Source organism: Megalobrama amblycephala, linkage group LG4 (genome assembly GCF_018812025.1).
Source record: "Megalobrama amblycephala isolate DHTTF-2021 linkage group LG4, ASM1881202v1, whole genome shotgun sequence".
Classification (NCBI taxonomy): Eukaryota; Metazoa; Chordata; class Actinopteri; order Cypriniformes; family Xenocyprididae; genus Megalobrama; species Megalobrama amblycephala.
Genome location: NC_063047.1, coordinates 54,901,011 through 54,924,952, shown reverse-complemented (window position 1 = coordinate 54,924,952; position 23,942 = coordinate 54,901,011). Strand labels below are relative to the sequence as shown.

At 35.8% G+C, this 23,942-nt stretch overlaps 2 protein-coding genes across 8 annotated transcripts in view; one reads left to right on the top strand and one right to left on the bottom strand.

The window, feature by feature from the left end:
- Positions 1-60: 60 nt before the first annotated feature.
- Positions 61-3,172, bottom strand: timm22 (translocase of inner mitochondrial membrane 22 homolog (yeast)). Its single transcript, XM_048190073.1, has 4 exons — positions 2,886-3,172; positions 1,994-2,190; positions 609-681; positions 61-501 (listed from the first exon to the last, which is right to left on the bottom strand). The coding sequence occupies exons 1-4, from the start codon at positions 3,157-3,159 to the stop codon at positions 425-427; spliced, it is 621 nt and encodes a 206-aa protein (XP_048046030.1). The 5' UTR covers positions 3,160-3,172; the 3' UTR covers positions 61-424.
- Positions 3,173-3,711: 539 nt separating this feature from the next.
- specc1 (sperm antigen with calponin homology and coiled-coil domains 1) overlaps positions 3,712-23,942 on the top strand; it is a 228,311-nt gene continuing 208,080 nt past the window's right edge. For 4 of the 7 annotated variants that reach the window (XM_048190068.1, XM_048190067.1, XM_048190060.1 and 1 more), the window contains exon 1: positions 3,712-3,814. The gene's annotated coding sequence lies outside the window, so the exon portion shown is untranslated. Of the gene's footprint in view, positions 3,823-12,692; positions 12,716-13,027; positions 13,052-23,942 lie in introns of those variants that run through there. The other 3 variants (XM_048190062.1, XM_048190066.1, XM_048190064.1) reach the window with 3 other exon arrangements.

The following is a 23,942-nucleotide window of genomic DNA, read 5'->3' as shown; positions in this document are numbered from 1 at the left end:
GCAACAAGTGTGAAAAAATCTGAAGAAATTATGACCTATTACACTACGAACTTCAATAAATACTTGATACCACACTTTATTTTTCCACAGACAAGGTGTAACGCTTTACATTTTGTCTTACTTCGCTCAGAACATCAACCAACACAAAGGATGACATTTTCAGTACAATTATGTACAAATAGTTTTTCATAGCATCAGATGGTCTGAGACAGAAAGGTCAAGGCATCCCTTAAATTGTACAAGACTTCTGCTTGAGTTTGTTGTCATATTGGTCCATTCAGGCAACCGAATCTCTTCTGGAGGGCTGGAACACCTCTTGATTAGTGGGAGAAAGGAAGATTGCACAATGTCCTCCGTGATAATGTCTTTCATTATACTGTGAGGAACAAACAATAGTGCATGGTAACAGTCCTGAAGCTGATGTTCATCTTAGGTAGTATTCAATGGCAGCAGAGAAAGCAGCAAAACCTCCACAGCCCAGAACTCCAGCTTTAAGACCAGCTAATGAAGAGAGGAACAGCTTATTCATATTGTCCAAATAATAATAACCATATCAAATTACCACACATCTAAATTCTTTCCGATCTTTAATCCCAATTTGAAATTACCTCTGAATCCAATGGCACCTCCTGTAATACAGCCACTGTATACTGCATTTTTCCAGTCAGATTTTCCACGATGCTAGAAGAGAGAAATAAAACCATTCTTCACACAGAAGATCAGTACTGAAAAAAAATGGTCTTTGAAAAATCTTTACAAAACATCCTACAAGGAATGCATGAGTAGACTGCTCAAATACAGAACCACTAGGTGACGCCATTAATCCATATTAAACTGAGAGATATTAAGCAACATAAGCAAATGCAAGTACATTTTTTTTTTTAATGAATTAGTCAAACATATTTGAAATAGTATACTGCTATAGTATTTCATACAGTCTACATCAGTATATTAAATATGATGGCTAGTTTTATTTAAGTGGATAGATGAAAAAAAATGAAAGTGGAAGTTTGAATATGCAATGCATTGTTGGAAGTAAAACACTAAATAACTGGTTGTTTCTAGACAGTGAATTTGACAGCTTTAATCTGCATGCATAAAACATTAATATCATGTAAAACATTTTACATTTACAAATATAATACAAATGTGTGCTATTTCACATGCAACAACATGTTTACATTCAGCAGTAATATTTTAGAAAATTCTTTCTAGGACTGCCACCATGTGAAAATTAGTGATTATTTAGTCTCAACCTCAGACGTCACCCCCACCGTTGGCTGAACATCTGATACATAAAGCACACAAAACGGTAAACACTTCGGGAGTTTTGAAATCATCATCTGATGTCCAGAAGATGTGCGTGTCGTGTTCTTTAACGGTCCGTCTGGAAACAAAGCTGAAGTTTCACCAAACCCCCCTCATGAAAGAAAAGCCGTCATGTTTATTGTGACAATGAGCGTTTATCAGGAATCAGCTCAACACTGGATTTTCAAAAGTATGTGAAGTTCATGGCATAGACTTTAAAAAAAAAAAAAAAAAAAAAAAAAAAAAAAGATGTCCAAGAGTTTTGTTTGAGGCACTTATTCAAAACGAAAAAAAGATATTTTAACTTGTTTGCCGAATGGATATTGGAAGAGTATTATTTTCCAAGCCTGGCCGACCATTTGCCAGCACTTGGAATGATTCCCTAGTGATCCAATTTTATTAATCGTGTGCCCTCTCACATCAATTATGAAAGATCAGGTAGCTGAGAAGGGGATATCAGCAGCATATTTGGGGTAAACATGAAAGAACAGACGCTGACATCGCAACTGGCCGATTCATGTCAGTCAGACAGCCTCTTGGGCAGTTCTTGGTCAATAAAAGCTGCAATGGTGTCCAAACCTTCTGCTGTCAGTCTGGCTACACGAGACTAGTGTTTATTTGATAGAGAAAAAGGAGATGACAACGGAATGCAATCGGACAGACAAAATAAGACAATGGTACTCACTGATTCTATGAGACACTCCGTGCATGAAAACATTGCACCCACAATAGCAAAGTTTTTAGCATATGACATTCCTCTCTGCCCCATGTCTCTCAGCACCTCCCTTGCTGTGGGGGTCCTTAGGGGGTCTTTGGGATCAATACCAACATTGGAGTCAATTCCGGCTGTGAAGACACCAAAAGCACCTCCCAACACAAACCCTAAAGGAGAGAGAAATGCTGAATTAGAGTTGTTGATTTTGATTCTGAATTAAATATACAGTCAAACCAAAAATTATTCAGACATTTTTGATATATTTTTACTAGTGGGTGCAGGACACTATAGTTCATTTATGTAAGTGAGGATAGCAAAATAAAGTAAACTGTGACATATTATACCCAAAAATTCTTCATACAGTGGACTACCAGTAAAACTGATAAAAATTTGGAACCAAAAATTATTCACACTTTGACCTGACCATGTTTTGCTTATGTTATCTGACATAATTAAGATTATTTTTTTCTGAAACATTTTAACTCTGAGATCTTGTCATTATTTTATTATTTAAACTATAGTAAATAAACTATATTAAAGAATGAAATGTTCAAGGTGTCTGAATAAATTTTGATTTGATTATATATTGATATAGGGAATATCGCTTGTCTCGTCACAAACCTCTCACATATGACTTATCATCCACATATGAATTATTAACATAACTCAACAAATATTGGAATGTATTACATGGCTTTGCATTACTCAGTATTTTAGTATTAATGTACCCCAGAATGCCTAATACTTGAGTCTACAGTGTTCATTGATAAACTGTTGAACTGTCAAACATGACAACACATTTATTTGATCGGGAAACTATGCAACCAGTGTAAAACGTGTAAAATGTCTATCAATGAAATACCTCCGACACATGCTATCAGTGATTTAAACGCGCAGCTCTCCATTCCCCTCTCGATCATCTTCTGCTCCTCTGTTTTCTGAGGACTCGGTAAAGCACCCATAACGGTCGGATTCAAGTCTTTAATCTGTCTTTTGTCACCAATAAGGTGATCCAAAAGAAGACTATACTGTAGTGGGACATTTTCCACAGATGAAACAGTTGCCGATTGACCTGTAGTAACTGAGAGTGATGCATCCGTGCTCTTTGCGGGAGCAGCCATGTTAAAACAAAGCATGTACGGGGACGTTAAACAAGAGCACATTCGTCAATATTCATACAAAACAAAAACAAAAACAAAAAACAGAATAAAAAAAAAAAAAAAAAAAAACCCGACCAAATAACATAAATCACACAGCTTGTTTAGTTCTAAAGTCCTGCAAATACTCATAATGTGTTTTCACGCAACATTTATATAGTAATTTGGTTCTGCAGATTCGACAGAAAGGGAGGTGACCTTTGCATTGGCACTGCAGTCAACCTATCACGACTGTCCTGTGACATTGAGCATGTTTTATCGATAATGCGACTTTTTTGTGTTTTAAATCCTAAAATGATTTTCTTTAAGTCTACATAGATTAGATAATTATTACATATTATATATATTATAATATGTAATATTATATTACATATTAATAATAAACAGATATACATTAATAATAAACAAATATGTGTAAAATGTGTAAATTGTTTCTGAATCTCTCAAACAGCTTAAATTCAAATATAATTGTGCTTGTAAATAATCCAACTACGCCAACTACAATACCCAGCGTGCCCCTCGTTCACTGCACCAAAATGTCGCGCGCCCCATCTGGCGGAGAAGTTGGTTTTGGCGCTCAAGCATCTTCAGTTGGTAGCAGCGGCCAGCGGTGCTCCTCGGCGTCAGGGAACAGGTGAGTAGGTGAATATTTATTCTTGTTTTTCTTGTCTCGGAGATTATATTGTCATTGCAGTGCTTCTGTTTAATTCATTTTATCACTTAAAGAAATCATTTATAGTCGTCATTGGGAAAAACACTGTACTTACCCGCACTTTTATCAACGGATGTTGTTTTCGTGTTGCGCGCGTGAGTGAATGAGCTGCTGTTTTTAATGGTGACCGCTGTCTGTCTGCTGTGCTTTCTCACCTGCCCTTTAGTTTGATAAGGATAGCGATTCAAAGCGCACATATATTGCTTTTATTTTATATTATTTCCGCTTGATGACTTCTCTGGACAGCGATACAGTCAACGTTGAGATACTGCAGTTGTTCTATCATGAGAGCTGTGTGAACTAGAGACATAAGACTCCAGTCACTGCGGAGATGCATTGGCAGGGTTTAGATATCATATTTAATTCATTTGAAAGCGTATTTTTATGATTCTACATGTTTATGAAGGGAACTGACTAGTCTATCTATCTATCTATCTATCTATCTATCTATCTATCTATCTATCTATCTATCTATCTATCTATCTATCTATCTATCTATCTAGTGTGTGTTAGTAATTTTCGGGATTTCGAAGAGTCTCGCGTTAACTGTTAACTTAAACTTTTTAAGCAAAACTTGATATGTATATATGTATAGTTTGTCGATTTTTTTCCGATGTGGGTAATGCCAGGAACAAATAGGCTATTTCCGCCCGTTCAAATGGTCGGAAATGGGAACTATCGAATTTAGGTTTAGAATATTAATAGGATTTACAACAGTTAGTTGTGTTTTGAAGCACCTCTAGTCTTCTCACCATTTTTTCTTGGTTAGAGTATTGTGCAGCGGTAGCAAAGGTTCTTTACTATGGACTAAGTTCGTTTTTACTATGGGCGTCTGTGAGAACTTGCTGTCTGTATTTTAATAGATCCTCAAAGGCTTAAGTGCTCACACACACGCATTATGATATGACCACTAAGCTGCTTTTTACTTCTTGTTTGAAAACATTAAGGAGACTGTAAGGAATCATTGTGGAATTGTAAAGCACCTAGTTCATCATGCTGTCACATGTGCGTCTTGATGGCGTAACTTAGGCCTAATAATGTTGGTTATTTTCTAGCCATATTGATTAGTTTTGTGTTGGTCCTTAAAAGGATCTTTTACCCATATGGAGCACAACCATTTCTTATAGTATATCAGAACTTATGTAAAATGTTAAACAAAATGTAGCCGTAACAATATAAAGTCCATCACTTTTTATGAGACCTTGTGCGTCAGAGTGAATCAGCTTTCATAACTACAGCTTTGCATACAAACTTGCAATTAAACTGAACTACAGATGCCCTTGATAGAGGAAATGTTTAGACTTCTATTGCATCTTAGTAAGTCAATCAGTCCTGGGCATAGTCAGTCCTCCAGTGTGATTACACCGCAATAGAAAAAAACCCAGTGAAAAACAAGTCAAATTTCATTCGAAAACTTTCATACTTCTCCTTTGACCAACCAAAATAGAGCTAAAAACAGCCTAAGTAAAACTTCCCTAAATCACCCAGTGTCTAGCTATTTGTAGGTAATTACAGCCTCAAGTTTTTTTTCTGGGTAAACCATCGAAGGAAATAGCAAGTGTGTCTCTGGCATAGACAGCTAAGCTCTCTAGAACACACTGCCCTAGATAGAGTTCTCTGCATCTCTGAGTCTATACTGCAGCAGTTTGATCAGAATAAAACCCCTGCTGTCTCAAATGATAAGGTTAAATGTCTTTTGCTTTTTTATAATGTGCACTAGAGTGTGTTTGTGAGATGCAGGGTTTGGTGAGGTCATACCAGCAGGTGTTTTGAATAGTCGTAGACTTTGACTGATACTTAAAGTATATCAAAATCAATTGATAATTTAGAGAAGCATTGACATTATACAGCCCAGTTTCCTGGTCATATCATCCTCATTGCTCTAACAAAAGCACACGTTTACAGATGTCAGTATATAAAGTCACTATAAATAGTCTTTGGCCTCTGGAAAATAAGAATGCACTGATCGATCAGCCGCAGATCAGTATCTGCTGATAATCACATTCTATGACTTGATCGGTAGTCACTGAATTTGACTAAATTCCCTATTATTAGCATAATAGGTAATTAAAAACATTTAGGCACTTGTTAGGTAAATATAAATGAGAAGATCTGAATATATGATTTAGTTCTGCTATAAAAAGTTATAAATTAACCATTAGTTCTTATGTTGCCTTTGTGGTTGCTTGAATGTGAGTGTGTAAAGTAAAGTCCTAATTACATTACATTAGGGATGTTGCTTACACAGCAGCTCAGCATCATACATCCCACTACAACACCACACTATGTCACAGCTCTGGTCTAATCAATGAGACTATTAGAAGAGAACTGATTCAGTGGAGTTATTTTAGTAACAGGGATGCTCAGCATGTCTCTACAATGTCAGTTCTTGGCCTGAAAATAGTGGTGACTTAAGTAGGGCTGCAACTAACGATTATTTTGAGATGGGTTATTTTAGAAATGGGTTATTCACTAAAGTGACGTGACGGCTGATGGTTTTGTTGCATTTATTAAGTGTGGTTTACTAGTCTTCTTCACATGAAATAACATTTCTGTTCGTGACTGGTGCTGCAAACTCATTTCAGATGATTACATAATTTTAAACAAGACTACACTTTTAAAACCTTAAAATGATCACATTTCTGTAATTGTTTAACCATTTTGTAATATTTAGTTTGTTAGCTGTGAGACACAAAAGTAGTGATCGAACGATGTTTTTTTTTTTTATAGAACCAATACCAATAATTTGTGTTTATGTGGCTGATAACTGATATGCAGAACCGATATTTATTTACTGTTATACTTCTGTTTTTGACACGATTACAACACCACTGAACTGAACAAACCATTTTATTTATAACAATCACTCCCTCCTTGCGTAGAAAACAAAACAAATCTTATTTATACACCAATAAATAGAGGGGTCTGAAAGTGCAAAAAATAAAAAAGTGCACTGTTACTAAACTGTTTTTGTTGAAAATTAGTAGTCTTTCATGTTAATTTGTAAAAAAGCATCAGCATCATAATTTATAAAAAGCATCAGCAGCAACACTAATGTTAACAATAAGCAAAATAAATGTAGAATGTCTAATGTTTTCAAGGAGTCATCAACTTTGCAGAAATGTAATACTTCATTTTAATACAGTTTTAGTAGATAAGCTGTTTAATAGGCTAAAGAGTGAAGAATAATTCACTGGATAATGTTAAATAACTGAATAATATTCCCTGGAATATTGGAATATATCAAACAAAACATTGTATTTTATTGCATTTCTACACTGGTATATTGTATATATAGAATTATTAGGGGCCAAGCACAGAATGTGCGTAGGCACCTATTGTAATCGTTAGATTTCTTTTTAATTATTATTATTATTCTTCCGCTCTGGGAGTCTATGGCAGCTCATAGAACCGTATGGTAAAAAGTTGTTAAATTTGGCACACTTGGCACCTTTGTCCACAATTCTTTTTTCCTCTGATTCCTTGGCTCAAGACAATTCGAATGCACACTATGCAACTGTCATTTTCCGTCATGAAAATTTCTCGTTGGATCCGGGGCATCATACCGAGTCGAATGATATCCAGTTTTCCCATATCGGCCATTTTGAATTTTGCTCTAAAATGCTGTATTTTACGAACACATTAGCGTATCATTATGAAACTCGGTATGGGTCATCAGGACAATGCCCTGAAGGAGCCTGAGAAGTTTTGGACCAGCACCACCTAGTAGAGAATTTTTTTTTTTTTCATATGCTTATAACTTTTAATGTGATTAACTTATTTTCATATCCTTAGACTCCTGAATCCTTACTAAGTCTAACGATACCAAACATGCTAGGTTCCGACTTACGGTTTGTGCGGCGTGGTGATTTAGCACTTAAAAAACAATTGCGAATATCTTCGAAACCGTTAGTCGGATCAAGACAAAACCAGAATAGGAAACATGAAACCTAAGCTGGTTAACTAAATGTTAATACCCAAATGTCAAAATTTTGATAGGAAATGGCAAAAAAAATCATCCATGGGTCATTTTTTATGATCTCTTACATGTAAATATCTATAACTCCCAAGACGAAATGAGATATTTGACACCAAATTTGACACACACATGTATGGGTCACCCTGAGGACACACAAAAAAATTGGTGGGATTGTGCCTCTTGGTGGCACTATAATGGAACAAAACATTAAATTTCCTTTAACTACAATACAGTATTATGATATAAAATGCTATATTATACGAATGCATTGATGTACCATTACGAAACTCAGGATGTGCTATCGGCACCATGCTCTGAAGGTACACAATAGGTTTTGAGATAGCGCCTCCTTGTGGTCAAGTTTTATAATGACATTTTTACAAAATGCTAATAGCTTTATATAAATGTGGCCTATTGTAATGAGACTGGTCTTATTAGATTCCATGGGTCATGCTGAGAACATTGATGCCAATTTTGCCATAGTCAGCATAACTCTCCACTACTTTGATTTTCTTTAAAATTACCTAGACCATTGGTCCAATTTTCACCAAAATCGAATCGTATCATCTTCAGACCATGCCGGCAAAAACTTATGGATTTCATGTTGACAGACATAATCGTTTTCCTATATGTCAGCAATGAATTAGAGGCATGATACCAAAATGACTGTTGAGTCTGTATCTCTGCAATGCTTTGACATATTGACACCAAACTTTGCAAGTGTCATTGTCACCTCACTTTGACCAGACTACTTTAATTTGGTCACAGCACCACCTATTGGTCGAAAGTGATGAACCAGTAAATCCTCATTTTCTGATCATTTTTCAGCTCTTTTGCCTAAAATGATCTTAATAGATTCTTAATTGCTCACTGTTGCAGTTGGTCTGATGCTCACAGCCATGTTGGCTGGCTTATTGTGCCGTTTTTGTGCTTGGCCCCGTAATTGCTGCTTGCAGCTATATTTACTAATGTTTTTATTTCTTAGAGACAAGCTGCATAAACTAGATACATTTCAGGCATTTATGTAACATCTAATTTGTGCATTAATGGCTGTTATGTTAAATAAAGTTTACTAATTACAGCAAAGCAGGTAAGTATACTTTACCTCTGCACGCCATCGTCTCGTCTCAACTCAGATGCACTGTAATGGCGATCCTGCGTGCAATTCTCAAAACACCCACAAGATGGCGCCGTTTATCGGTAAATCTGATATTACAAAACCGATATCCGATTATGGTAAAATGCTTAAATATCAGGGAAAATATTGGTAAATCGTTCTATCGGTCGAACTCTACACAAAAGATGTTTTCTCCTAAGCAGCGACTGACAATAGAATGATAAGATAAGAAAACGCAACATAAATTCACAAATCACATCAATTTTATTTGTTCGCTGTACTCCAAATCTTTAGAATCAAACTCATCTCCAAATCTTTAGAACTAAATTCAGCCCTTTATCCAGCAATCTTTATCTTCATTCCCAGCAGCGACCATCACGGTCAAAGCCCGTGATCGTTATGAATCAAATTTGAAAGTTGCGCCCTTGAGAAGCGTTTCGACATGGTTTATGGCACTGATATACAATGCTCATTGGCTCTCACCTGCTTCGTCACAGATTGCGACATGCAGAAGATGCCTTCAAGCAGAGAAGCTGTATTCATATTTTTATGAATTAATAACTTAAATTCTGCTCTGTACCCATTAAAAAACTTTTACCGCCGGAGAGGACTGTGACTGCAGCTCATCATCGTTTGAACTACTTTTGGTACCACTTTTGACATTTTCGTATGTAGTTTTAAGAAATGGTTATGGGTTTAGGGATAGGTGTAGGAATAATGGCTCAAAATATAATTTTAATGCTATATTGTTACTAAAATTGTCATTTTCCTACACATTTCTGTCCATTATGTTTTATTCTTTTAATATTCTGTGTAAAATGGGTATGTTTAGGTTTGGGGTGGGGCTTAGGGATCTTACATTTATCTATAAAATGATAAAAGGGAAATTATACATATATCTTTATGACATGAAAGTTTCATAAATATTTTACGTTTTTTCACTGTAAAAACGTAATAATGCTACTTTTAAATGCTGCCAATATGTCCATATTGTACGTTTCAGCACCTATCCAAATGTACCAAAAATGTACGTTTTGTGTCTTTGAAAGTTACGTATTAATACCTACGTACTAACAATAAGACCAGGCTGACTTATCTGTAAATATTTTAAATTTGCAGGAGTATTTCCATTTTGCATAAAGGGTCATTCTGAAGTCACACTTCACAGACTTAACTGAAAGAGAACTAGCTATGTTTCATTTCCATCCACCTATTTTCATGCGCATTTTGGGATATCGCATAAAAGATGTTTGATGCCAAATGCGCAAAAAAATGCGCTCAATTGAGGAATATACAATACATTTTTATACAATAAGAAGACTTGTGCATAAACTACGTTGGAAACAAATTTACTGAATAAATCTCTCAATGTGCAACAAAAAACTCACGTGACTTTGCCTCAACAGTGTATGTGATTGGATAACTGGACTTACCAGTGGGCCAATTTCATTGCACATAACCTCAAAATTTGGTTTAATCATTTTGAAATGCCTGAGACAAAGACTGCCATCAAAATGATTTGGAGGACTGTCTTGACATTTTAATAATTTAAAGTTTTCTGAGTCAGTGTTGGCGGCAAAGATGAAGTTAACGATGCTGACTCTCATCTCTGCAGTATAGTGGATGTGTCCATAGAGAAAAAGGCATGTTAAGATAAACATGTCATGCAGTAACCGCTGTATTAATTTTAACTTCCACACTCTGCATGGACAATTGGATATGCGCCTAATAATAGCACACATTTATCTAGGTTAACATTAAAGCTAGAGCGAGTGGCTAATGTTAGGCTACTACTTGCATGTTTCAAATTAGTCAGTTTTGTTTGTTCTTAGTTTTTGTTTTTGTTTTCATGGACTTTCAATTTGTTTTCATCAGTCATGTGTCTTATGTGTCACATGTGTGTTCTTTGTCTTAGTTTCCTGGCAGTCATCAGTTGTCATAGACACTCATCACACCCGTTCGTTATTATCTCATTATCACTGTGTATTTAAGTTGCTCTGTTTCAGCCTTCAGTTGTCTGTTGTTGTATGTGTTTCTGTTGGGCACACTGTTACACCTTTTCGCCTGCTTTTGGATTAAACCTTGTATATATTTTGAATCTGCCTTCATCTGTCTTCATCTTTGTTTGGTGACAATGTGTAATATACTAGTTATTTGCATCTACATACACTATGCATTATCTAGGGGTGGGCAATCTTTTGAATCTTAAATTTTAAACTTTAAAACACTGCATAGTCTTCACTGTATGAAAATAAATATACATTGATTCTTGTATTAGACTTTAAGACAGAATGCATAGATCTAATATAATGACACACATCCATTTTCTTTCCCAACTGATTGTTCACTTAAAGGGCTAGTTCACCCAAAAATGAAAATTACCCCATGATTTACTCAAGCCATCCTATATGACTTTCTTCTTTCAGACGAATATAATCAGAGTTATATTAAATAATGTCCTGGCTCCTCCAAGCTTTATAATAGCAGTGAATTGAGAATGAGATTTTGAAGCCCAAAAAAGTGCAACCATCCATCATAAAAGGCCGTCTGAAGCGAAGCAAAGCATTTGTGTAAGAAAAATAACCATATTTAAAACTTTAAAATCTAAAATAACTAGCTTCTGACAGACGGCTGTTTTAAAATGTCCCACATAGACTGCATTTTAAGACAGTCATGTTACATGATTTGACTGATTTGTACTTTAGGTTTAGGCTTTTAAGGAGGAGCGAAACCACACCATGTTTAAAGGAAAGGAACAGCATGCGTCACAGTGATCATTTTATCTTGTGATAATGTTTAAAATAAAACATACATTTTCATAATTGTTTGAAGTCAAAATCGAAAGAGAAACTAAAATTTGATTCATCGCACAGCCCTATACTGCTGTTGAATTGTTTTTCAAATGTGTCACCATGCAAAGACATATAACAAGGACACATGATATAATTTGGCCAGCCATCTAGTAGGCAGTCATTGCTGTATTTTTACATTATTATGAGGACATAAAAAAAGGAGATTGTGAATGTCTTCAAGATTGATCATGATAGAAAATCATCAGACCGCCTACCCCTAGCACTATCAATCACTGAATATGTGACCTGGCAACATCATAAACATTCCCTGACATGTTTAGTTGTCAGGGAAACTGTGATGTGTCATGAATTCAAACAAATCAACAATAGATTAGTCTGCCAGGTCTGAAGAGAATACTGACTTGATATATATTCTTTGCTGTGTAAGGCAATATAATTAAAGAAAAAAAAAAAAAAATTGTGTGGCTATCCTAGTGCATTGTTAGTGCAAGAGAACACAAACAGGGTGAACTGATCTGATTCGCTGTGTTTTGTGATTGTGTCACGTCACACCCCATTGTCATGTTCATTGTTACTTGTCACTGGAATCTTCTTCAGTGTCACACCTGGTTAGGACATAGTGTTGGACTTCTCTGAAAACCAGGGAAGCCTGTTTTGACTTTGGAGCAAAAGACTCACTTTATTCATGACCTGTTTACAGGCAGTCATTCAGTCCTCCTCTTCTGATCACATTTTCAACTTCTCTCTTGTTCTGTGGCTGCTGTTTGGTTTGTGGGTGGATTAGTTTAGCAGTACCCAGGAGAACTAAGGGCTGTGACTCTAATTGCAGACATAAAGACAGCAGGGTGATAGGACATGTTCCAATTTATTTGGATGGACACTACATGTGTGAAACCCTAAAAGTTCATCTAAAGGTACGGTATCTGAATCTCTTTCTATCTATGATTTTTCACTCTCAGTCTCAAACATTTCATTAGACTACACTTCCCACATAGCGATCCTGACGTAAACACCACTGATGTTGTCATTGATACTTTGCTGTAGATGGTTTGCATTTTTTCAAGTACACACCCTTTGGTTGCTACCGAGAATGATTGTTGCACCAGCCTCTTATATTTTCTGTGAGTTGGCAGATGGAGGTGTGTTTTCAGTCTATCTAATGTTAGACTCATTCATTCTGTAGGCTCTTCCTTGTTCTGCTTTTAGGAAATAATTATCCTTCCACACTACAGAGGAGTTTGGGATAAAAGGTAATTGACCCTATTAATGAGTTTGTTTTATGAACATGTTTGATGATGGTGATTACTGTATTGTAGTTCAATGAAGCCTGTTGCATTTTGACTTAAAGAAACTTGTGTAGATTTCTGAAGAACAGACAGATGTGTTCTGAAGCCGAATATTTGAAAGTGCAGTCGAAGTGGATTTGGCAGGTCTGCATTCAGACGACAGGAAATGGACTGCATACTTGCTGTGTAAATCTCAGTCAGCCTGGGTAACTGCGTAGAATTTTGTCGCTACATCAGATAGTGAAATGCCACAGCTAATTTCATACATCCAGTCTTGAATTTTGATGTTTCTTGTCCCTTGAGGAAAGCAGACAGTGCTTTTTTTTTATTTTAAACTCAGCATACAATTGTATATCATTGCTGCTTTTGTGTTTAATGCATTATAATTTGGTAAAATACTCCAGAATTCACTTTATTTTTTTAGGTGCTATAACTTAGGTAAGCAGAAATGAGAAATATCAATAGTAGGAAAGACAGCTGGTATGGAGTGGTTTACATTCTAGGCAGAACATTGTAGGACATTACCCTGCAATGACAAACTAGGATAGCTGTGTTTGGCCAGTTTTCATTTTTGATGAATTAGTACAGGGTTATTTGTTCCTTGTGTCATTGTGTGTCATTTGTGTGCCCAAAGTGAAGTTATTGCTTGAATAACACCCTCTAAAAGACATTGCACATCCATAATAGTCTGTCCTCTTTTTATGTTCTGTGATGGTTGTCATTCAGGAAGATTCAGCTCTTAGGAGCCAAAGTTTGTATTGTATTGCTATAGTCTTCTAGAAATAATGTAAAACTAGGGCTGGGCGATATATCGCATGCAATTGTCACGCGCATTTCGTCAGTAAAGCCGGTTCCCTGATTACCGCTAAATCGCCATCACCTGCTTTTAAATGGAGCGGCATTTAATAGACAGAGCCGTAGATCACTGATAAGCTACGCAATATCGCGTTCATTATCGCAGATGAATCGCCTTCGATAATGAACGCGATATTGCGTAGCTTATCAGTGAACTACGGCTCTGTTTATTAAATGCTGCTCCATTTGAAAGCAGGTGATGGCGATTTAGCGGCAATCAGGGAACCGGCTTTACTGACAAAATGCGTTGTGACAATCGCATGCGATGTATCGCCCAGCCCTATGTAAAACATGCAGTAGGGCTGGACGATATGATGATTAATTGAACATTTTACCTTGATTACAATTAACGAATGATTATTTTGTTTTTGTTTTTTGCTGCTGCTTTTTCTTGCCCTCATAGTTTGCTGACAAGATGTGTACTGTAAATTTGCTTAACTATTAAAGGTGGGATATATTTCCTAATGAAAGAGTGCTCTGACATAACAGCTCACTAACATTTCTCACAGCTGACTGGATGGGGTGGAGTCACGTGACTGCACCTGCGATATTTATGTTTTTTTTTATTATTAAATTATATTTATGGGCTTTTTGTGCCTTTATTCAGAGACGACAGTAGAGAGCAGACAGGAAAGCATTGGGCGGAGAGAGGGGGTAGGATCGGCAAAGGACCTCGAAACGGGAATCGATCTCAGGTTGCCGTGAACTAGGACTGCACAATTAATCGAATTTCTAATCAAGATCACGATTTCGTAATCGTTCAAAGGCGCCATTACAAGGAAAAATATCTACTTATATTATTCTGCGTGTTTAAGAGGTGTTATGAGCATGTCACGTTGTGAGAGGCGAATCACGACTACTTCAGAGTGTAAAAGGTCTAACCCAGCATAAAGGAACTACCAGTGACATAGGTGTATGCTGATGGGAAACACCAGGACCCGCCATTTTTAAAAAGCCGTGTACACAGTAGTGTTGTCAAAAATATTGATATTTTGATATGTATCGATACTGAAATATCTGAAATGATACCAATACTCCTTTCTGCAGTATTGATAGACCGATACCAGCTGCTTGCTCTCCTCTCTGACAGCGAGTTGAGATGCACACGCCTCCTCTCATTCAATCATCTCAAGCTCTCAGGTTTGATAGTGTTGGTGTGACCGGGTCTGAATTTCAGCGTGGGATTTCACATAATTCTATTCGCGCTCACACGAAGCGCAAACACATAAAAATCATGGCTTATTAATGGTCAAACACACTCAGAAACAATGTCACAATGCCGTTCTTGGTGAGCACTGACGTAAAACAGTTCAGGAAGAATGTGTCCTTGCGTTTGTCATTAAAGAGACAGCAGGCGAATAAACGTGCCACTCTCTATGTTGTTAATGTTAATCAAACGACAAAAGACAGAGAAAATCACTTACTGCTCTTGACTGATTAACTTCTGTAACTTTAATTGATTAATCTGTATTTAATTTTTACAATGAAGATTATCCAATGTTATTTTACATTTGATTACTTTGTTTCTTTATTCAGTTTCTTACCTGATCACTACTGTTAGACCTAACTGAAAAAAATAAAGCAGTCTATTTAATTTCTATCTTTATTCTATTGTATTTGTTTGTGCTATTGTTAGTAATTTGTTCATTTGTTCTTATTTAATTATGGTCTTTTTTAAATTCAGTTAACCATTTGAAATCAAGCTTCCTTGTGCTGTGTGTAAGATATTGCAAATTACCCTACTGTAAAAACAATATGCATTGTTATTTTCCCCATGGTATTGAAAATGGTATCGGATATCTGTACTTCAAGGTATTGTATTGAAGTTAGAAATTCCAGTATCGTGACAACACCACAGCCTATATATTTAGTCGATGAACTAACTCTACAAACATGGAAAAGGATGATAGATGGACCTCTCAACCTTACGCTAAGGAGAAAAATGTGGATGAATCATGTTTGTGTCACAGACACAGATATTGAAGAGAACTTGTGCAACGCAGAAACTCTTACAAAACAAAAACAAACACACGTTTTTGATCCATAAAGGTATCTCGCTTGTTGTATGTGATCTCACTGTTTGATTCGAACTTATGCGGCACAGAAACTCTTACAAACCAAAAACAAACGCTTGTATGTAGGTCAGATGAGGTTAGTGTTTCAGGAAAAAAAAAACTAGTGTAATTTGTGGAATGTTTACACATCCAGTGCTTTGACACCACACATACAGGAAGCTACACTCCATAGGGACTGCAAATCTCTGCGAAAGATGAACGCTGCTGTGAATACTGCTTGAGCATTTTGATATATGGCTAGGGGTGGAAGTGCTTAAAGTGGAAAAATAAAAGTGCTTAAAGGAGAAAAATGTGGATGAATCGTGTTTGTGTCATAGACACAGATATTGAAGAGAACGTGTGCAACGCAGAAACTCTTACAAAGCAAAAACAAACACACGTTTTTGATCCATTAATGCATTTCTCGCTTGTTGTATGTGATCTCACTGTTTGATTTGAACTTATGCGGTGCAGAAACTCTTACAAACCAAAAACAAACACTTGTCTTTTTATCCATTAATGCATCTCACTTATTGTATCCAATCTCACTGTTTGGAGCGCCTGTCAGAGGAAATCAACGCGTGCTGTCATGAATAATTAAGCGCGTGCTGTCATGAATTAAGCATCACGTCTTTTCATAGGATATATATGAATTAACTGAATTAACTGTCTGAATTAACATTGCTTTATTATATAGTGACCGGCATTTTTTTTATTTTATATAAGATACAGTAAGAACATGAACAAAGAAACAAAGTAAAACAAACTGACAAATACAATAAAACAAAGATACAAATTAAATAAAGTGCTTTAATTTGTTCATGTGTTCAAGTAAGTAATATAGGCCTAGCCTATATGAGAAATCTAAGTAAAGTATAAATTAATAGATGAATGCTTATTAAAGCTAACTATATTCAGATGAAGCGCTGTGAGTGATTTTCTCTTTGCATTTTGTTGTTTGATTAACACTGATGGAATAATTGTCAGAAGGTGACTGCTGTCACTTTGGCTGCATTTACACTGGCACAAAAAATCCGATCTTTTGCTCACATTTGACACAGATCGGAATTAGTTGCTAATTACACACAAATTACCTTTATTTTCTGGTCTATATCCGTTCGGTCAGAATTTGCGCTCCAATACATCCATGACAGCTGTTAACTTATCCATTCTGACAGGCTAATCATGGCCACCCCATGAATAATTTTAATAGCACAGCCATTCAAAACCCGAGGATCTACTATGTGCATTTAAAACTATCAATGACGATCATTTTGGGGCAGGAAGTAATGTAAACAGATATGGGATACCAGTCGCGTCTAAAGTGAATGTAAACACACTGGCCAAAAAATCAGATATGGTCAAAAGATCGGATCTGTGCATTAAGACTTGCAGTGTAAATGCAGCCTTTAAGACAATAGATATTAACACACATCGGATTTTCTCCCAGCTATTCATGTACACTTACGATATAAACTGCGTTTAAGTAGCTAAACACGCTCCAATCTGGTCATTTTAACATATTTTTGTGTGTACTGTCGTTTGTCGTTTGGACGTGCACCTGAAGCCCAAAGTCTAATTTGTTTATCTATCTGTGATCCGTTTTGGAGCGCGCGCCGCACACACAATTCAGCACGAGGAACAGCGTCTATTGCGCAGATTATTGTGTGCTTTCAATGTTTTAAAACATTTCAAACATTTACTGCAATTTAGCAACAGTAAAGACATTTTACAACAATCACTGATTGTGCTGATTCTGACATTAAGTTTGAGTTTAGGGAGGAACGAGCGCGCACAGCTGTGAAGAGAATGAAGGTGGGCTAGACGAAACGCGGCTAGTCTTTAATAGTTTTACCTCAGATATCTTCTTTCTGATCCTTGGAAGCCAAAATCGAAATCAAAAATAAAATTTGCTTAATATCACAGGCCTAAAGTGTAAGTAGACGTTTAGTTGTTTAGTTCTCTCCTCAATCGTCACCATTAAACAGGGCTTTCATGTGAGTGGCTGCGCGCGCTGTAGCTCCTGAGCGCGTAAGCGTGATCTCTCTTCTGGATTGCGAAAGCAAAAATGCATCATAGACAAATGTCCTAATATTATTGCATACAGACACAGCTGACGACTCTGGCGAGATAGAATTCGCAAGATAATGTCTATATAGCAATAATAAATGCACATGTATTTTCTTCACAATTTCTCCAGTACTGATAGCAGAACCGTTAATGTCAGAGCTTATCAATACACCGGTCTTTCAGAATTTAGCCCCGGGGGCCAATTTAATACCGGGTTTCGGTACCTATCCCTAGGCACAAGACACCGATGAGTCATCACTGTACTATACTATGAGAAAACGTCACATCCTGTGATGTTCACACAAAGACTCATTTAAACCCGGAAGTTGGAAATAGTGCAAAAAGGTTTAAAATTAACTAGTTTTTTCCTACATTCAAAACTAACGAATAGTAACATTGATTTCTATGATGTTCAGCACACAAAACTGTAAATAAACAACATGGGAAAATTACCTTGGTTAGAGGTTCTGAATTTTGGTTTCGATTACTTTTCGATTAATTGTCCAGCCCTAGCATGTAGGGCCATCCGTTTTATTTTTTTCCCAAATTCCGTTTAAATTTTTCTGGATTCCTTTTTTTCCGTTTTATTTATTTTTGACTCCATTTTAATGGTTAAATTAAATTTTAGTAATCAAAAGCATGTCTAATTAATTGAAATAATGAATCTTGTCCAATTTACCAACAATTTAATAAAAGTTTAACAAAAAAAATACATTTTTTTAGGGCCCTATGATAAACATTTTATTCTTTCCCCTCAAATTCTATTTTTACCAAATTCTGTTTTCTGGATTCCATTTGAATGGTTTAATTCCAATTTTAATAATCAAAAAGCATGTCTAATTAATTGAATTCTTAAAAACAACAATATTTATTTATTAAATGTATTTATTTATTAATATATTTTTATGATTTTTTTTTTTTTTTTTCAGAAGTTCTGTTGTGAATTTAAATTTTTCTGGCAATCAAATGAACACAAACCATTTAATTTATCTTTTAATCTTGAAATTAAACTTTTTTTCGTCAAACAATGTGCTGCACAACAGAGCTTTACTGTTAAAATTAAAACATGGAAGAAACATTTAAATTATTGTTTAAAAATATATTTTAATAATTTATTGTTAAATTAATTTATCTAAATTCTACTGTACAACAGTAATATGTTTCTGTCAAGTTAAATCGAACTTTTATTTTGACGGTTTGCCAGTCATCAAAAATTTGACAAATTCCATGACATTCCGCATTATATAGTAAATTCCGTTTTTATGAATGGATTCTGCGATTCCGTCCGCGATTCCATGATCACGGAAATTATTTAGCTCTAAGCATGCAGTAACATGCGGTGAATCAACAAATAGGGCATGTGATACAAGAGGTATTTGGTCACTTAGGTCACACTTACTGTATGAATTTTACTGTGTTTTGTTCTGCGGTACAATATATCAAACCAAGGCTGCGTTCCACTCCAGTTTTAGACATGCACTCGCGAACTTCCCTAAACACTTCCCCTCGGGGGAATCCCTGCCGCCATTTTGAAGTGCATTCCACTTCGTGAAGTGGACGAGGGAAGTTTACATGGACAGACCCTCGCTCCCTCGATTTTAACCGAGGGAGCGAGTCTACTTCACATGTACACTTCAGGCAGCTCCATAACCCACAATGCAACACGATTATGACGTCAGCGCATATTGTGTTTAATTTACCCTACCACAAACAATTATATGATATATTAATTATTTTTTAAACATTTAAAACACACATATATACATATAGAATGCTGTATTAAACAAATTTGTAAGGGGAAAAAATAAATAATAAATCAGCTCCATTGCGGATTCCAAGTGATCAAGGGCTTTTTTTTTTTTTTTTTTTTTTTATACATTTATTTAAACTTCAAACCATACAAAACAAAAAGACATACCACATAACAAACGACTATCTCACATTACACCTTCTTACAAAAAAACTATGAAGGAAAAATCCTCCCTAACCAAAATGTATTAAGCACCAGTTATTTAAACAAAATAGTTATACCTTATCAGCCATAATGTGTTTAAATTAATAAGTACATAAAACAATAACAACTTAACCAAGGAATTAAAAAGTAAATAAACTTAAGAACAATACAAATTCCCTAACATAGGGGTTTATATCAACTGATATTCTAATATAATTGAGAAAAAGTTAATAGCAGGGACTGTATCAATTTTCTTTAAGGCTTTAAAAAATAAAGAAAAGTCATTTTTAAATGCATTCACATTTGGAAGAGATTTTGTGAAACGACATTTGTGGATATAGAATTTAACAAATAGTATTATATTATTTATCAAATATTCCACTTTTTTATTCTTCATTAAAAGTCCATATTTGATCCCATTCCAGGAAAAAAGATCTATTTGAATAGACTTATAAATCAGCCAGTTATGTATTTCCTTCCACAAATTATGTACAATCACACACTCAAAAAAAAGATGTTCTGTTGATTCCGACAATGATTTACAAAAATAACAATTCTCTGTTTCAAATTTGAATATTTTTTGAATAAATTCTTGTGAAGGATAAATTTCTGATCAAGGGCTTAGGACGTTCCAGTTCAGCCCATTGCAAAGGTTCCGCCAGAAGTGGGCACTCGTGCAACGTAAGCAATGACGTACATCCGAGTCAACGAGACCGAGTGAAGTTAGCGAGGGAAGGGCATTTAAAAACCGAACTGGAACGCAGCCCAAGTGCCATCTCCAAGCAAATGATGCTAGAAAAGGGGTTTCCAGTCCTGTTCCTGGCGGGCCACTGTCCTGCAGAGTTTGACTACAATCATAATTAAACAAGTTAATCAAGATCTTCAGGATTACTAGACCCATCCAGGAACCTGTGTTGAGGCAGGTTGAAGCTATACTCTGCAGGACTTTAAGACTCTAGATGCAGGATTGGACATCCCCAGACCTTTTCTCACAATTAACTAGTCATTTTTTTAATGAAATTAAATCAGCTGATTGCAAGATTAGTGGATGCATTAAGTCCTAGTTCACACAAGTGTCCTATTGCATTAATTGGCAAGGTGATCCACTAACCTTTGACATGCAGAAAATGTCCAAATATGTTTTATCTTAATTTGGTATTTTCATACATTTTAAGCATGATTTAAGTATCCAAATACATTTTAAACACAAAGCAGCATTCATTGAAATGTTAATGATTGATATGCATGTGAATCCTTTAGAATTCAGTCTGTGTGTAGGTCAGATGAGGTTAGTGTTTCAGAAAAAAAAAAGAAAAAAAACCTGGTGTAATTTGTGGAGTGTTTACACATCCAGTGCTTTGACACCACACATACAGGAAGCTACACTCCATGGACTGCAAATCTCTGAGAAAGATGAATGCTGTTGTGAATACTGCTTGAGCATTTTGATATATGGCTAGGGGTGGCAGTGCTTAAAGTGGAAAAATAAAAGTGCTGGTACTCCCGATGCTCAGTTCAAAACAAGTTACTGGAGAAGGAATAAAATCGATACACGAATAAAAATGGAAAAGCAGCGCAGAAAATTCTGTGTGAACAGCTTGGTTATGGTTTTGACGTAACCACGTTCTTCTCTGCATTGAGCTTCTCTGTTTCTGCAGTGTTTTGCATCTAGCGGGTTCAACTGGATAGGCTAACAAAAATATCAAAACACAACAACGACATCATTGCATCTCATGCACCACTGCCTGACGCACACCTAAAATTCAAATGCACCGTTTTTGCATTCGATTGTGGATTTTTATTTTAAATTCAACTAATATTACAAATTAAAATTTTAATTTGACAGCCCTTCTATGCTCTCATCCTTTTTGATAATAATTGTCATTTTCACTCCACTGTCTCTTAGGGATTAAATGTATTATTCATAGAATAGTAAACATACTCTGTTAATAAGTCATGTTTTATATGCCACTATAATAAGGAAAAGTTGGTAGTGATTACCCTTGAGCATTCTGTCCAGTTATGACAAAAGAACCTATTATCCCCCCTTTTTGTCTTGTGCCTTGTTTGTGATATTCAGCTGAATGTTTTATTAATAAACCTTTGTCCCTTCATTATTTTGAACTTTCTGAGCCTGAAATTCAGCATGTGTATTGCACACAATTATAATAATTTCCTGCAAGTTACATATTCATATTGTAAGAAATTCCAGCACAAATATATTTGGTAGGGCTTGGTTGACAGGGCTTGGGTTTCTCAATTTTACTTGATTTTCATTTTGATGAACCAATATCGGTTTTTAAATCTGAAGAATCAATCTTTTGGTCTGTGCTGTGAATCAATGATCTCTTCATCTTCATCTCTTTATACTACTACAGCGTGAAATAAACATGAATAAGAAGGTATGTTGAAAGAAAGATACAGTACAACTTACTGAAATGTAAGTGTTTCAAACGAGGAAAGAGAAACAGCTTGTAAACAATGGCACGTAACGTAACAACCGAAAATCAATTCAATGTCCATAATTACAGCGACTGTAACTTCTTGAACAAGAACATGTGAACATTAGGGATGCAACGGTTCAGATTACTCACGGTTCGGTTTGTATCATGGTTTTAGGCTCACGGTTTCGGTACGGTTCGGTATGTGCTATGTTCAGGTAAAAAAAAAATACTACTGTCAAATAAAACTAAAGAAAATAAGAACAAATAATCAAACAGCACAAATAAATACAGTAAAGCAAAGATACAAATAAATAAAGCCTTTCAGGTTTTTCATGTATCCAGTTTTCAGGTAGAATTTGAATAAAGTGGCTAATCAAATGTAAAACAACATTGCATGTAATCTTCACTGTATAAATGAAATAAAGATCAATCATTATTAATTATTAAGTTACTATTCAGTCAAGTGCAATGAGTGATTTCCTTGTCTTTTGTTGTTTGATTAACATTAAAAAAATACATTCAGACAGCAGGAATGCAAGGGCTGCTGTCTTTTTAAGACATAATACACAGATCAGTACACTGATACTGAACACATGCGTTCTTTCTCGAGTGTTTAAGTTCACTTAAGACATAACCAACTATGCTTGCTAGGATACTCGCCAAGCCCGGCATGTAGACATAATTTTGTGTGAATTTGTCCATTCAAGAACAAGACTTGAAAGAGACCTCAATATTTGCATGCTGTACACGCGCTTCCGCATGCTCGCTTCGGATGAGAGCACAAATCTTCTCACAGAGCTTGCGCAAGTTCTCTTTCGCGCCTTGCACTTGATGTTTAAATTGGCAAGGCTTAAATGAGTCTAGTTTAAACGCAGATAGCAACATGTACTGTTCAGGTCTCAGCTGCGCTTGTGCGCTATCAACACCCAGGTGATGATGGCTGTAGGAACCGTGGACGAACCAGACAAATGAATCATTCAGATGATTCTTTCAAAACATAATTCTAATTCAGAATCAAGGTTCCAGCTCGTCTACAGAGAAAACCAACGTTAATTACTTTTATAACCCCCATGCCTCCTGACAGCAGGAGAAGTGACAAACCAAATGGTCATCCAAGAAGATAGAGTCTTTAATCACCAGATCGAAAAGGGAAACAATGCAGGCCCTTTTGGTTTCTCTAAGGGACCTAAAACTTTACAGAAAAACCAATGAAGTCTGTTCTGCAACTAAAATTGCATCAAAATTGTTCCAAACAATTTTAAATGGACTTATCAAACATCTTTTAACTACATACATTTTACATCATGTGTCCACAAATACTACCTGTAACCAGTTTTGCTTTAGAACGCTCACAATTCATGTAAATGTGATAACTCTTGAATGACTGACTGAAAGTATGCCTTATTTGGACTTGATTTAATTATTTTCCTCTTTCCTAAATCCTGGCTTGAATGAAATCTGCTTAAAATGTATCATAT